Source organism: Alligator mississippiensis, chromosome 15, assembly GCF_030867095.1.
Source record: "Alligator mississippiensis isolate rAllMis1 chromosome 15, rAllMis1, whole genome shotgun sequence".
Classification (NCBI taxonomy): domain Eukaryota; kingdom Metazoa; phylum Chordata; order Crocodylia; family Alligatoridae; genus Alligator; species Alligator mississippiensis.
Window position 1 is genome coordinate 6,653,960 of NC_081838.1, and position 14,740 is coordinate 6,668,699.

A 14,740-nucleotide genomic window follows, 5' to 3' on the forward strand; every position below is an offset into this window, starting at 1 on the left:
AAGACAGCACCTGGCCCAGCCATACCCTCACCTGCATGAGAACGAACTTGTCCGTGTTGGAAAAGAGTACAACCGTGTTCTGCATAGTGTCCTCGTCCTCCTCGTCATCCTCCTTGCTGGGGGAGCTGTCCACGTCTGCCAGCTGGACATGAGGGACAGGGGCAGCATGAGCAAGGCAAGGCCAAGACACCCTTCCCACCCCGACCAAGAGAGCCAGGTGCCCTCAGCTCCAACACCGGGCACAAGCTGAACGAGCATCTGGGCTTCTCTCCCCCAAGTCAGGTGGACGCTGGGACAGAGGGAGCACCTTGGCCTGACACAGAGGCAAGAGACCCCAACACCTGAAGAGACAGGCCTGGCACCCCCCAAAGCACAGCACCAGGGGCACATTCCACCCGCCCCCCAGGCTCTGGCTGGAGGTATCAGGGGTGGAGGCAGGGTTTCAGCTGACTAGCAACACCCCAGCCACGGACAAGGCGCCCAGCCTTACCGCAAGGGTCTCGATGGACGAAGTGGTTGACTTCAGCCGGGCACGGCCGCGACCACGACCCCCGTGGGACCCGCCGCGGGGGCGCCTCCTCCCGGGGAAACTGCTGCTGCGACCCTACGGCCCAGGGGAGGACGGGGTGCAGTTACACAGGGTCAATTCCCGGCCAAGTCCCAGTGCCACGAGATGCAGCTCCTTGGGCACCAGGAGCAAAGGGGGCCCCAAACCTGCAACCTGGCCCATGTCAGGAAACAGACAGGGCACTTGGCTCTGGGGGTGCAGGGAGCTCAGCCTGCCCCGGATGATGCCCCAGCTGACAGTGTCAGCACAATAGGGCAGAAAGAGTCCGATCTGGACTGGGACTCAGCAGGCCAGCATGCGGACACCAACCAGGCTGGAGGTGGTGGTATGAGCCCCCAGGTGTCCCCATCCCCACTCACCTGCTTGATTCTGGACCGCCCAGGGGAGCTGCGCCGCCGGCCCTTCTCGCCTTCACCCTTGGCCCCAGAAGCTGGCTCAAAAAGCAGCGAGTCGTCCGTCTCAGGTAGCGAGTCGGTGCCAAGGGGTAGCAGAGCAGCATCATCCTTCTGCAGGCTGATATCAGTGGATGTCATGCCCAGCTCCATGGAGAGTGAGCCCCCACCCTCGGGATCAGGTGAGCCCAGCAGGGGCTCTGACCCGGGGAAGCTGCTGCTGGTGTCACCCTGGCTCAGGTTGGAAATCTCATTGACAATGTCCGACTTGATGAGGGCTGGTCGGGGTTGCAGGGCCGGGGGCTCAGGGCCGCCCTCCTCCCCGCGGCCCAGCAGCTTCGTGCCTGCCCCGCACACCTCCATGGGGGTGGCTGGACCCAGCTCCTCAGGCTCCAGCAGCAGGGGCGAGCCCTTGGGCTCGCTGGCGAAGCTGACCGGGGTCTGGCTGGACTCGGGGTCCCCCACGCCCCGCAGCTCCTCCAGCCCATCCTCCTCGCTCAGCTGGGGTGAGCAGCGCCCGCTGGCCCCCTCCCGCTCCAGCCTCGGCGCCTCCTCTTCCTCATCCTCCTCTTCCTCTGCCAGGCCCGGGAAGGGCCCCAGTGCCGGGGCTGGGCTAGGCTGAGCTCTGTCCCCCGAGGGGCTGGCCAGCGCCCCGGCCTCCGGGGCCGTCTCCATCTCCTCCCCTTCACTACCCCGCTGGGCTCCCTCGTGGGCCGGGGAGCCCAACAGGGGCGCCACGGAGGGCGGCTCGGCAGCGGGCGGTGAGGGCGGTGGGGCGGGGGAGGCGGCAGGAGGCTCCATGTCCATAGAGATGCAGGGGCTGCCGGCAGGCTCCAGCCCAGGGGCAGGGGAGGCGGGGGCGGGGGTGTGGGGCTCCACTGGCAGCTCAGGGGCCAGATCCTCTTTGGCATCTGGAGGCAGCTCCTCGGGGTGAGCAGGTGACACGGCAGCAAGGTCTGGTGAGGGAAGAGACAGGAACAATGACTGGGGGGGGGCAGCACACAAGCCCCACTCAAAGCGTAGGTCCCAGCATGCCCTGGGGTAGCCTGGTGCATAGCCCCCTCCCCTGGTGGGCCTGCCCCTCACCTGGGGGCGCTGGGGGCGAGGGCGCCGGGGTCGCGGTGGGGGGCAGTGGTTCCAGCTCCACCTCCATCGCCTCCTCCTTGGCGGGTACCTCCGGGGCCAGGGCTGGGGGCTCCTCGGGTTCCTCTGCCTTTGAGTCTGGGTCTGGGGTTAGGGTCAGGGAGGGTCATTAGGGGTAAACCCCCCCCCCCCCACCAAGCCCCAGGTCCCACCGGCGGGGCCCAGGTTGCTTGCCAACTGCAGGTCCCACAGCACCCCTAGTGCTCTGCCAGGCTCCCCTTACCCTGCCAGGGCGGGGGTGCTGACCCTGGTGCCCAGGTCTGACCCCTGACCCCACACCAGCCCCCTGCTCACCAGGCGGCTTGGCTTCGTCAGCAGCCGGCAGCTTGTCCTGGGGCTCCGCTGCAGGGCTCCTGGCCTGCGGCAGGGGTGAGGGCACAGGCGGGTCGTGCCCCGCTGGGGACGGGGGCACAGGGGGACCCGCCGAGTCGATGCAGGCCATGGGCAGCGGTGAGCTGCAGGGACGAGGCAGTGCAGGCGGTGAGGAGTGTTCCAGAACACCCATCTCCAACCCCACATGCCCCCCACCCTCCGCGGCCTGGTGGGGGCAGCAACCAGGAATCTGCTCCCCTCTCTGTGCTTCACGTTGCAGCCCGGTGGCCCCCCAAACCGTTCCCCATGGGCTGAGTCCACCAGCATCAGCGGTCCCACGACACAGCAGAGGCCCCCCCACCACGCACCCCACCCCACTTAAGCACTCACTGCTGGTCGCATGGTGGGGCTTCGGCTTCACCCGCCTGGCTGCCCTCCGTGCTGCGGCGCCGCTGCTCTTGGCACCCCTCACACACCGAGTAGTTCTCGTACCACTGGCACGCAGGGTTGAGAGCCGCCGGCCGCCGCCCACAGTCTGAGCACACCCGGCAGTTCTGCATGCGAGAGACAGGCACGCTCAGAGCAGCTGGCCACCGGTGGGACAGGGACACGGGGCTCTTCCCCTCCAGTGGGGCTGGCCCCAATCCCACCCCGCAGTGCCGGGAAGGCTTGGAAAGCGGGGCACAGAGCCTTTCCCCTCCAGGGTCCTGGGCTCCAGGCAAGCAGCTGGCACCCAGGAGCAGGGGCACCCCCAGCATACCCACCTCCCTAGGGCTCACCTTGCACTTCCAGGAGTCGGTGGGGAGGCTCTCGATGGCTGGCTTCATGCAGAAGGTGTGGTAGCCCTTGTCGCAGGCCTCGCACACCAGCATCATGGAGTCTTCGCCGGGCTGCCTGTGGGGGGGCGCTGCTATCAGGGCTGGACCCGGCCCCATGCAGCTCCAGCCCCCAAGGGGAGCCCAGGAACCCATGCCCCAATGGGATGAGAGATGCCCGAAGGTACTGGTCCATGCTCACACAGCCACACTGGGCACTGCCAGAAGTGAGCCCAGGAGTTTGGGCTTCCAACCCGCCTCCCTTCCACAACCATACCTAGCCTGGCTTTGCTTCCGCAGCTGCAAGACTAACCCAGGAACCCTGCCTCCCAGCCCCACACCCCGTCAAGAGGCAGTGCAGCCTGGGCCGTCCCCATGTCCAGAGTGGGGGTCAACTGCCTACCTGCAGGTTTGGCAAACTTTACACTCGGGGCACTGCCAGCCGGCACGCTTGCGGGGTGTGACAGTGATCTCCAGGCAGGCGCCATGGTAGTGCAGCCCACAGCTGGTACAAAACAGCAGGTCGCGCAGCTCGCCTGGCCCATCACACACCACGCACCGCGAGTCCTCTGGAGAGGAGAGGCAGCTGTGACCCCACCAGACTCCCAAGAGGCACCCCTGGCCTCGTGCCTGCTCTCCACCTGGCCCCACAGATGCAGGCACCCGTCCAAAGGCCTGGCAGCACCTACTGCAGGCCCTTCCCAGGACCACCCCTACCCTCCAGCTGCATGCTCGCATCCCAAACTGCTAGGAACACAACCAAGGAGTCCGGGCCCCCCAACACCCTGCAGAAACCACTCGACCCGCCCCACCCATTAACCCAGCAGCACCCACCCATCTGCGCCGCCTCGGCTAGGTGCTCTGGGCACAGGAGCCGGAGGGTCTTCATAGACTGGAAAGAGCCGCTAGCAGCCGCACAGGGGAAGTGGTAGCGCCGCGGACAGCCCTCCGAGTGGCACTGAAGGGTAGCACCCATCCTCTGACAGCGTTCACATTTCTGCAAGCAGCCAGGAAGCCGGGCCAGGTCAGGGACGGATGTACGGGCCCCCGACTGCCTGCCAGGAAACGACCCCCACGAGTCCCGAAATGCAGCCGCTTCTGCAGCGGGACAATGGCTGCAGGACACCGCCTGGCCAGAGATATGGCCTGATCTCAGCCCCAGAGGGCTGCACCCATCACGAGGGCTCTCACAGTGAGAGAGGGGCATCAGGAAGGATCCCCCTCCTCTCCTGCCACACTGGACATGTACCACCCTCCAAGGCACGTCCGTCCCACCAGACCCCGCTCACCTGTGAGATCCCTGAGAAAACAGCTTTGTCCACATCATTCAGCCCTGCTCCGTCCTGCCGCTGCACCCCCGCCGACCAGGCCGCACACCAGTGGTGAACCCAGCAGTGCCCTGGCACCAGGGAGGAAAACATTACCCTCCTGGAACCCGGAGAGGGACTTCTGGACCTCCAGGGGCCCAAGAACAAGGATGGAGAGCAGGGGGCTGAGGATCACTGGCAGGGGAGAGAGGCTTGCCCCCCACTGCTCACCCGTCGGCTCCGAGATCTGTCTCAGCGTCACCCCTTCTGTGAAGCCGATCTGGGACAGGTCGTCCTCGGCAGCTGGGACCTCGCCAGGGCCCTCCTGCCCTTGTGGCTGCTCCGTCCAGTTGGGCCCTGGCTCAAAGCGCTGGAGCTCCCGCTGCCCCAGCCGGCTCCAGTCCCCACAGTTGCAGAGGGCACAGCGCCAGGGCAGGGTGCTGGGGGAAGAGACACAGAAGACATCCAGTCTCCGCCCCGATGCTGTGGTCAGAAGCCTAGTCACCCCTTGCTTGGCACAGAGGGCCCCCTGTCATCCCCAGAACTGAATGCACCCCACCAGGCCCCCACTGTGCTAAGGCTCAGCCCAGGGATGTCCCATCTCCTCTCCCAGCTGCCCACAGATCCCACACATCCTAGCCAAACGGCAGAGACCCGCTCCCCATGGCCACCCTAGCTCGCTCTCACCTGCAGGGCTGTGGGGGCCGCTTTGTCTCGGTGCTCCCTGGCTCCCGCGTGGCAGGCACCACTTCTGGGGGCTTCAGCGGATCTCCCTCCGCGCTGCCCTGCTCCTCTGAGGACGCAGCTCCGTCAGCTGCCAGGAGAGACCCACCCGCGGCTCAGAGCCAACGTCACAGCTGGCCCCTAAAGGCTCCATGGAGTCCCCTGGTTCTCCAGGTGGGTCACGCTGGCCACATCCACTCCAACCAGGGCCCGGACTAGTCTTGGGACTGGGATGAAACCCTAGTGCACCAGGGCACTCTCTCCCCGCCCCCTCCACATGCACACCAGGCTGCACTGGTGCAACTGGTCCCAGATCATGGGAACCAAACCCAGCATTGTGACCGTCAAACATACTGACTCCATCCCCTGGCATCTCTGACACCCATGGTCCCCTGCCCAGCCCGGGACCCCCGGGCATCTCGCAGCCCCTCACCTGGCGCCTCAGAGTCTTTGTCCTCGCTGGGCGGCTTCTGCTCATCCATCCCGCCACCTGTCGTCCCTCACAGAGAGGCCTGCAGCTGGGGGAGAGGGAGGGACACGTTAGCTCCACCATGGTCCCAGGGCTCTGATGCCACCGCTCCCAGCCCCTGGCACAGACCACAGGGGTCACGGGGCATCCACCTCTGAGCGACTCAAGTGGTTCCCACTATTCAAGGGGCCATAAAGCAAGTGAGTTGGAAGGGCCTCAGTCCCAACTCCTGGTAGAGGGGAGTCAGCTTCTCACACCAACCACCGCAGGCCCCAGCCGGCCACGTGCCCAACCGGTCCACAGCACCCCCACCCCGCAGATCCCCCACGGGACTGCCCAAGGGTTGCGTAGAAACCGCCCCAGGCCCTCTCACACCAGGCACGGCCCAAACCTGCCGCCTCAAGCAGGAGGGAGCTCCCTGGCGCATGTCCCTCTCTACTCCACTGCAGCACGGGGCTGCCCTAGCCATAGCTGCAAGCACCCGGGGAAGAAACCCGGTCAGGGCCTGGGCGCCAGCCACGCAGGAGACGCACCCGTGCACCCGAGTCCTGCCTCCATGAGCTACAGGGCCATGCCCCGGGCACAGCACACGCTAGCTCCCCTGGACACTGTGTATCTGGGGCAGCTTCTTCCAGCAGGCGCCGCCGCACAGGGCCGCTGGCGCGTGCAAGGCCTGACCTCAATTAAAGCCCAGGGGGGTGCAAGGCACCCCAGCTGGCTCGGGCAGGGGGAGAAGCCTGCCTGGGAAGCAGCAGGGCAGCCCCGGGGGCTAGCGGTCAGCACAGAGGGGAACCGGGACCTGGGGGAAAGAGCCTGGCCCTGGGAGAAGAGCCAGGACGCCTGGGTCCTACCCCTGGCTCCCAGAGGGGAACGCGGCTGTGTCTGGGGTGGAGCGTTCTTGCGGGCACCTCGCGGCCATGCAGAAGGGGCCTCCGAGGGACCGGGACGGAGCCAGGCCCCGCCACGCATGCACTGGCCGCCCGGGGGGCTCTGGGTGCGGGCACCAACCCCCAGCTGCCAGGGCCACAGGGCTCAGCACGTGCCCCAGGCACCGGACGGGGGCTGGGATGCCAACAGACCCCCTGGGCGAGCGGGGCCCTGCTCTGGGGCTAACGACCCCCGACGGGGCAGGGCGGGGGCTTACCCCGGTGTCTGGGGGATGTTGGGGGGGCGGGGCTGCGCCCTCCGTCCCGGCCCCCCCCACGCAACACGCCCCCACCCCCGCGCAGAGCCCAGGCAGGGCCCCCTCGGGGAAGCCACAGGCCCAGGGGCAGGGGTCAGGGCCGGGCCCTGGGGGGCCCGATCCCCCGCGCTGCCCCCGGGGGCACGGCTGCCCCCGCAACAGGTGGGCCCAGTGGTGCAGCCCCCCGCCCCGGCGCTGCATCAGGCCCCGTGTGAACAGAGCGGCCCGGAAGCCACGGAGCGCCCCCCCTCCCCCCCACTCCGGAGTCACTCCGGCCCCCCCACGCCACGCCCGCGCCCCCCCCTCGCACAAAGGCGGCTCCGTGCACACACCCCAATGCGGAGCCGAACCGGAGCGGAAATGCCGGGGGGGGGGTGGGAGGGGAGGCAGCGAGGCACCCCCTTCTCTACACCCCCCAATCCGGAACGGAACCGGACTGAAACCGGAGCGGAAATGGAGCCCCAGCAGCACCGCGTGGGGAGGGGGGGATCACAGAGGGGGGCTAAGGGCGAGGACACGGGGGCACCCTACACCCCCCCAATCCGGAGCGGAACCGGAGCGGAAATGGAGGCGCGCGGGGCCCCGGGCCGGGCCGGCTGGGGGGGCGGGATGGGGGGCCCGGGATGAGGGGGGGTCGCGCCGCTGCCCTCACCCGCCCCCCGCGCGCCCCCCCCGGCCCGGCCCGGCCCGGCCTTACCCCGTCACGGCCCCGCGCTGCCGGAGGCCGCAGCCATTTTCGGGGCCGAAAGGAGTCCGCGGGGCCCGCGGGCGGCGCCGGGCCGGGCCGGGGGTCACGGGGCGGCGGCGGCGGCCATGGCGCGGCGGGGGGGGGCGAGGCGCGGCGGCGCTACTTGGCGGGGGGCGGGGGGCGGGGGGGGCGGCGCGCGGGCGGAGGGACACGCGGCGCAGCGGCCCCGCGAGCGGCCGCGGCGGCGGAGGGAGGGGAGGGGATGTGACGGCAGCGCCGCCGCAGCGCACGCTCCGCGGGATCCCTCCGCGCCGCTTAACCCCCGCGCTGCCGGGCCGCCGCCGGAGCCTCAGTTTCCCCTGCTGTCAAATGGGGCCGCGGCAGCCGCTTTCGGGAGTGTCCGTGTTGGTACCGGGGGGGGCGCAGCTGACCCCCACCCCGCTTCCTGGCCTGCTCTCCGCCACCCCCTCAGCCTCCCCTTTGGTCAAATGGGGCTGGGGGAGACACTTTGGGGAGTGCCTGTATTGCTATGGGGGGGCAGCTCCGAGAGGCCTGCTTGCACCCCCCCCCCCGCTGCAACTCCCCGGGGGCAGAGCCGCAAGCGGGGTTTAGGCGGAGGAGACTCGCCCTTGCTGGGAGCGGGACAGGGTCTAAGCTGCGTGGATGAGCTGCTCGGCTCCCCTCCGGCGTGGGGGGTGGGCACCAGTAGAGGCCCTGAAGTGGGGGGGGCGTAAAGCCCTGGCCCTGCCCCCCTGCCGATGTAGCCCCCCCCAGGCTTGTGCCCCCCCCCAGGCTTGTGCCCCCCCCCCTGCCAGGAGGTGCCAGCCAGCAGCTGGGAGCTCCCCCCTCTGCGGTGCTCGGGCTCAGCTCGGGGGCTCTTCCCCAGCCCTTCCTGCCCCAGAGCCGACAGGAGCCCCCGCGCGGTCGGTGAGATGTGACCCCAGCTGCAAACAGCGGGGGCCGGGCTCCCAACTCCCCTCGGGCACTCGCGCGTTTCCACCAGGGAAGCGCCCGCAGCACGGACACCCCCGCAGCCAGGCCCCGCGCACCCCAAGCCCTGGGCTGTCCCACCGCTCCAAATAGGATGGAGCCGGCTCTGGGTTTGGGCTCTCGGGTGCTTGGCTGGAGACGCCGCATGGCTCCTCCTTGGACCCAAGCGAGGTGGTGGGTCCATGACGCCAGCCCCACGCCCCTGCTGCAGCAGGGTCACCCAGACCGGGCACCCCTCTGACCTCCCTTCCCTCTTGCATGGTCCCTCTGCCCGCCTGGCACAAGGGAGGCTCACACCTGCGCCCACAGCTCCAGGTCCAGGCTCTCTGCAAACTCAGGCAGGGCCACGGCCCCAGCCCCGTTTTCACAGCTCCCTCCGCAGCCCTGAATGGGAGACCCGAGTGAAAGCCGAACGCTGCCCCCCCCAAACCCCCCCCGCCGTGCTTAGAGCCTGGGGGGCACAGGCGGACAGGCAGTCATGGCTGCAGACCCCAGTGAGGGCAGAAGGACTCTGGGAAAGGCAAGGCTAGACCCAGGGACAGCCCCCAGCTTAGCACTTCCTCGCCCTTGGCTCTCCCGGGCTCTGCGGGGGGATTAGCGGAGCCTCCATCTGCCGCGTGCGCTGCGCCGGGCCTGGGATGGCGGTGCCGGGCAGGCTGCCAGCAAGGCCCTGACCCAAAGGGAACCGGCGCTGGTGGCAGCTGCAGCCCCACTACCAGGCAGTGGGTCTGTCCCTCTCCCAGCCCCTCAGTGCAGGGCCTGTAGTACTGTCGTCTGCTGCCCTCAGCTCAGCACGTGGCCCCCAGTGGCTTCTTCCACCCCTTGGTGCCTCAGTTTCTCTTCCAGGACTTAGGACCATGCGCCAGGGATGACCTGCCTGCTGCAGCCCAGGCACAGGCCCTCTCCAGCTCCCCCCACACTGGTTCAGGGGGGCTTGTGGGCCAGTCCCCTTCTGCAAGGCCCAGGGGCTGAGGCTCTCTGTGTCCCCCTGGCTCCCGGTTTGTTCACTGCACACAAGCGATGGAGCCCTTGACTGCCCCGGGCCAGACCTAACACCACCATCGCAGAAACAAGGCCTTTCCTTTGCCCACAGTGGGGGGAGCTACCCAGACCCCCTGCACCCACAGGCTCCTTGGGGCCACGGCTGCCTCACAGCATAGGACTCCCCAGTCCTGAGCCTGCGTCCCTGCCATCCCCAGTTCAGCCACTGGAGGGCAGCACATGGGCAGGACCCAGGTCCTTTGGGGGTGGAAGCAGGGGCCACTCAGGGCCAGGCTCCGTGAGAGGCTTCCTCCAGTGCTTCCCATCCTGCCCTGTTCACATGGGCACCTTCAAGAGCAGCTGCTGGCCCAGTGAGGCTGCAGCTAGTGCTGGGGTGGAGCTCTGGGGTCAGGGCAGGAGGCCCAAGTCCTTCACCTGCAAGGGCACAGTAGGGCTCTCCCTGGTGCCAGCTGCCAGGTCCCCTCCCCCAGCCCCAAGATCCCATCTATTTGCATTCACTCCATGCCAGCACCTTGGATGGCAGCGTCTCAATGTTACTGCCTCTTTGCTAACGATATAATTGAGGTGATTAGGAGTAATTGGCCTCTCATCTAGCACTGCGACCCAGGCATCCCTAGTCAGCTATGGGGCAATGCCTGTGGCACCTTCAGCACCAGCTGGTAGCCCTGGCTGGCACCCATGGCCAAGAGCACCCGTACTTGACCCCTCACCCCAGCCCCGTGCCATTGCCCCTGTGCCCCTAAAGTACAGGAATGCCGCCAGGATGCCGGGGTTCTGCGCCCAGCTCTAGAGAGGAGCTCTGGGAACCAGGCCTCCTGGGTTCCCTTCTTAGTGCATGTGGGAGCCTGAGCACCTCGCCTCTGAAGCAGCAGATGAGGACCAGCTCGCTGGTGTGCGAGGGAGCCCCTGCCTGCGTCACCTTTGACCCCTAGTGATGACATCCAGGCAGCGACGCTCCTTCCACGTAGGTCATCCTTCCAACAGGTGCGCCCAGGACCCGTGCGATCTCCCTCCCCCAGCGCCAGGGCGTTTAACTCAGCACTGGCACCCACAGAGGGCAGTGCCCACAGCTGCACTGCCCTGAGCTCTTCCTCCGGGCCTGGCCTACAGACAGGGCAGAGGGCGCAGGGCTTGCTTACAAAACAAGCTTTAATCGTTCCCATTGAGCCGTCCCCAGCTCCTACGACAGCACCACCCTCTCACGAGACATGGCCCAAAAAGCCTGGCCCCCGGCGCAGCCCAACCTTCAAGTTGCTTCATGTCAGGAGAATTAAGGCCACCAAGAGCGAGTCAGGGGAGCAGGGAACCGTGAGCAGACTGGGCTCCGGCTGGCGCTGGCCCCGTGCTCACACACATGCGTGGTCAGACAACCAGCTATAAATAGAGACCCCCAAACCAAACCCAACTTAAATAGACCCAGCAGCAAGGCTCCATGGTGTGAGCTGGGAGCCCATCATTGCTGCCAACAGCTGTGTGCAAAACGGCCACCCAGGGCGGGGGCCGTCCAGTGAGGTACAGTGTGTGCGGATACCCGTAGCTCCTCCAGGCCGGCAGTACCGGCCCATGGCTCTTCTCCCCCCGGGCAGAAAGAAATCTTGGGCAGGGGCAGCAGCATGCACCCCTGGCAGCAGGGGCAAGGGGCTCACATCAGGAGGCAGTTGCGCTCCTCGCCGTAGGAGTTGTCCACCCGGTCAATCTCCTCGATGATCTTGGTGAAGATGCCCTGCGTCACCTGGGGGTGGAGGGCAGACACATTGCAGGGCACAAGGGGGTCTTGCTGTATGAACTGGTGAGGGCCAGAGGGACCCCCTGCCCTGCCCATCACGTGGCAGGGCTCTTCCTGCCCAGGGGCGGTGGGTGGCAGGACCCAGAGGCCTCACAGCACCAGGCAGCTGCCTCATGCCAGCAGCCCATGCCTGGGATGATGGCCCCAGTCCTGCAAGGGCTGCAGGCAGTGCTGGAACAAGTCCAAGGACCCTTATTCTGTACAGAGTCCTTACAGCACATAAGCTTCTCCACGCTCCTCCCTTCCCCCCACAGCATCTCAGGGTCTGTAGCTGCCCCACATGTGGGCTTCGAAGCCCAGTCGAAGGACGTGCTCCAGGCTCCCTCTGCCCCAGCCACAGCTGCCGTGTGCCAGACCTGGTTCTCCTTAGCAGACGACTCCAAGAAGATGGCGCCCCAGGAATCTGCTAGCTTCTTGCCCTCATCCGTCTTCACCTCCCGGCTGAGGACATGCAACAGGAAGCAAGGCAAAGGGCTGGTGAGGGGAGCAACCCACAACCCTGGGTACCAGCCTGAGCCCCGGCAGGGAAAAGCAATAGGACCCAGGGCCGGCAGGATGCGAGTATTGCTCCTTACCTCTCCAGGGACAAGTCTGCCTTGTTCCCGACCAGCACCACGGGCATGCTGCAGGGGAGGAAACCATCAGCAGAGCACCTCGGGAAGCCCAGCCCACACTGGGAGCCCATGGGGTGATTGGCTGCACCCACCCAGCCCTGCCAGTGAAGTGCTGAGCTGGCAACAAGGGGCTTCAGTGGGCTGCACTGTTGTGGGGTAATCTAGGACCCTGCCAGGAGCCAGGCCAGAGCACAGCCCACATTGTGGGGCTGCATAGAAGTGCCCCTGCCCTGGATCCAGTGATGGGCAGCACCAGCACCCTCCCAGGAGCTATGACAGGTGCAGGAGGGGCCACGTACCGCGTCTTGCCCCGGCTCTCATACAGCTTGTTGTGCAGCGTCTTCACCACCTGGAAGCTGCAGAGGGACAGACAGGGGGGTTACTGTGCCCAGGACAGGGCCTGTGACACTGGGCACCCACAAGGGCCCTGCTCTGCTCAGTGAGTCAGGCGGTTTCCTCCCCCTGCCACTCACCAAGCCTGGCTGCCCTCCCCCCCCTGACAATGCTGCAGAGCTGGCACAGCCACTGCCCCAAGGCCGCTGGCAGCTCATGCTGGGGTCCGCAGCTCTCAGAGCCAGTGCTGGGGAGGACAGCTGGAGGGACCAGCCAGAGCCACTCTGAGGGCAGGGAGATGGGGAAAGACCTGGGTCAGGTGCATGAAGCCTTGCTGCTGGAGAGTTGCCAGGTCTGGGTGGTGGCACTCAGGGTGCCGCTCACATCTGCACCCCAAGGTCAAAGGAGGGGCAGGCAGAGGGGCAGACCCAGCAGTATCACCCCTCCCTCCCCCCAAGCACCCACTGACCTGCGGAGTGAGGTGACCGAATACACCAGCACGTAGCCGTGGATGCCGATGACAAAAGAGTGGGGCAGGATGGTGTACTCATCCTGGCGGGACAGCAGAGTCAGGTGCAGACCAGGCTGCTCCACGCCCTGCCCTCCCTTGGCCCTTCTCCATACACGGGGCCAAGGCCAGCCTTCCAAACTGCGGGCACAGGGAAAGCTGCCCAGCTCACTTGCCCCTCCCTGCCCCCGGCCTCACCTGCCCAGCTGTGTCCACCAGCTGCAGATGGAACTCATCCTTCCCCAACACCAGCATTTTGTTGTAGGCTGTAGAAGGCACACATGCTCATTAGCATGCCCCCATGTGCCCACGACTTCCCCCAAGCAAGTGTAGGGCTGGGGTGGGGCCAGGGTCCCAGCAAGACCCCAGCTACACGGCCTTCCCTGCAGGAGCGAGATGCACGCAGCATCACCCCAGGGCTGTGGCGGGCACTGCCCACTGCTGGAGGGCCCCTGTCTCCTCAACAGAAGCAGCACCGAGCATGTGCCCCAGCCCCTCCTGCATGCCATGCTCCATGCACACAGGGCCTGTGACCCCCACACCAGGCAGGAAGAGGCTTCTAGACAGGTGGGGACAGGATAGGCAAGCTGTCACAACACGACAAGCCAGCGGCAGGAAATACTATACGCAAAAGCCACTAGCGCCTGCCTGGCCCCTTCCTACCCAGCCCGAGCAGGGCAGGGAGCACTGGCAGCCCCACAGCTCCTGGGCGTCTTGGCAAGGCCCTCGGCTAAGGGCTGGGGACGAGACCGTGCCATGACCAGGGGTCTGCCCATGCACGCACCCCCAACGAAGGGCACATGGGCCCCGGGCCCAGCCCCGCCTGTACTCACTGCTTTCCACCGTGGGGTCATAGCACTCCAGGAACTCCCCCTCCACGAACTGATGAGCCAGGGAGGTTTTGCCTGGGGAGAAGACCCCGGACCCTCAGCGCCTGCTGGGAGCCAAGCCCCCACCCCCAGCCAGGACCCCGCAGCAGCTCCGTGCGGGGCTCGAACCAGGATCGGTGCTGGGAGGGCTCAGCACCTGCCTGCCCCCGCCCGGGGGCTCGCCCTTGCTGGGATGCAGCCCCCCCGTCCGGGATTTACACACACGTGTGCACACGCCCAACCCCGGCTCCTCCCCGCCCTGTAGCCGCGCGTGGGAGCCCCGCGGGGACTCACCCACGGAGCGGTAGCCCAGGATCACCACCTTCCTATAACGCACCAGCGGCATGGCCCGGCGTGCGGGGCGATGGGGAGGGGGGGGCTGAGCGGCGCAGGCGGGCCCGGCAACCCGAGCGATAAAGAGCCCGCCCGGGCGGGGCCGGCGCAGCAACCACAACATCCCGCGGCTCACGTGACCACAACACTGCGCGGCGGCCGCTCCCATTGGCCGCTGGCCGGGAGGCTCCGCCTTGAGAGGGAGGGGAGAGCGGGCGGGGCGAGCGCGGCTCATGCGCGCTGGGGCGGCGGGCTCCATTCATGAAAACGGAGGGAAGGAAGCGGGGCCACGTGGGTCTTACACACTCACACACGGGCCACGTGGAGCCGCCCCCGCGCCCAGCCCCGGCCCGGGGGTCCCGCGCGGGCCGCCCCGCGGGCTTTCTGCGCCCCTCGGCACGAGGCCCCGGAGCCGGCCGGCCCCTGCAGCCCCCCCGGGCCGGCTCCGGCTCCGCCCAACGTGGGGAGTGGGCACGGGCAGCCCGAGAGCAGGGGCGGGAGACACCGGGCAAGGAGGGGCCAAGCTGCGGCCCAGGCGCCTTCCCGAGCCGTGGGGAAAACATCACACCGAGGGGCCCGGGCAGTGTGGGGAGCCGGGCACAGCCCAGCCGCTGCGAGGGCCGCTGGGATTGGGGAGCGGGGGGGGCCGCAGGGCTGACGGGCAGCAGCGCCCGCACCCGGCGCGTCGTTGCGGAGCCCGGGTCA

The 14,740-nt window shown here is 67.5% G+C and overlaps 2 protein-coding genes across 11 annotated transcripts in view; both read right to left on the minus strand.

The window, feature by feature from the left end:
- The window catches only part of KMT2D (lysine methyltransferase 2D), a 32,005-nt gene extending 24,178 nt beyond the window's left edge, over positions 1 to 7,827 (minus strand). For 6 of the 8 annotated variants that reach the window (XM_059719219.1, XM_059719217.1, XM_059719215.1 and 3 more), the window contains exons 1-14: positions 7,610 to 7,827; positions 5,694 to 5,778; positions 5,225 to 5,351; positions 4,769 to 4,977; positions 4,520 to 4,629; positions 4,065 to 4,227; positions 3,634 to 3,799; positions 3,195 to 3,309; positions 2,806 to 2,969; positions 2,398 to 2,558; positions 2,047 to 2,187; positions 928 to 1,916; positions 491 to 604; positions 32 to 142 (exon numbers count right to left, since the gene is read on the minus strand). In XM_059719219.1, the coding sequence (XP_059575202.1) occupies positions 32 to 142; positions 491 to 604; positions 928 to 1,916; positions 2,047 to 2,187; positions 2,398 to 2,558; positions 2,806 to 2,969; positions 3,195 to 3,309; positions 3,634 to 3,799; positions 4,065 to 4,227; positions 4,520 to 4,629; positions 4,769 to 4,977; positions 5,225 to 5,351; positions 5,694 to 5,742 (2,619 nt within the window). In that variant the 5' untranslated portion in view covers positions 5,743 to 5,778; positions 7,610 to 7,827. Of the gene's footprint in view, positions 1 to 31; positions 143 to 490; positions 605 to 927; positions 1,917 to 2,046; positions 2,188 to 2,397; positions 2,559 to 2,805; positions 2,970 to 3,194; positions 3,310 to 3,633; positions 3,800 to 4,064; positions 4,286 to 4,519; positions 4,630 to 4,768; positions 4,978 to 5,224; positions 5,352 to 5,693; positions 5,779 to 7,244; positions 7,499 to 7,609 lie in introns of those variants that run through there. The other 2 variants (XM_059719214.1, XM_059719220.1) reach the window with 2 other exon arrangements.
- Positions 7,828 to 10,723: 2,896 nt separating this feature from the next.
- Positions 10,724 to 14,313, minus strand: RHEBL1 (RHEB like 1). Of its 3 annotated transcripts, none has more exons than XM_059719338.1 (8): positions 14,040 to 14,313; positions 13,667 to 13,738; positions 13,032 to 13,099; positions 12,795 to 12,877; positions 12,292 to 12,348; positions 11,954 to 12,001; positions 11,735 to 11,819; positions 10,724 to 11,324 (listed from the first exon to the last, which is right to left on the minus strand). In XM_059719338.1, the coding sequence occupies exons 1-8, from the start codon at positions 14,296 to 14,298 to the stop codon at positions 11,235 to 11,237; spliced, it is 762 nt and encodes a 253-aa protein (XP_059575321.1). In that variant the 5' UTR covers positions 14,299 to 14,313; the 3' UTR covers positions 10,724 to 11,234. The 3 variants fall into 3 exon arrangements, with proteins under 3 accessions (XP_059575321.1, XP_006264695.3, XP_019340229.2); XM_006264633.3 differs by having other exon boundaries at positions 13,997 to 14,125; XM_019484684.2 differs by having other exon boundaries at positions 11,231 to 11,819; positions 13,997 to 14,125.
- Positions 14,314 to 14,740: the final 427 nt, after the last annotated feature.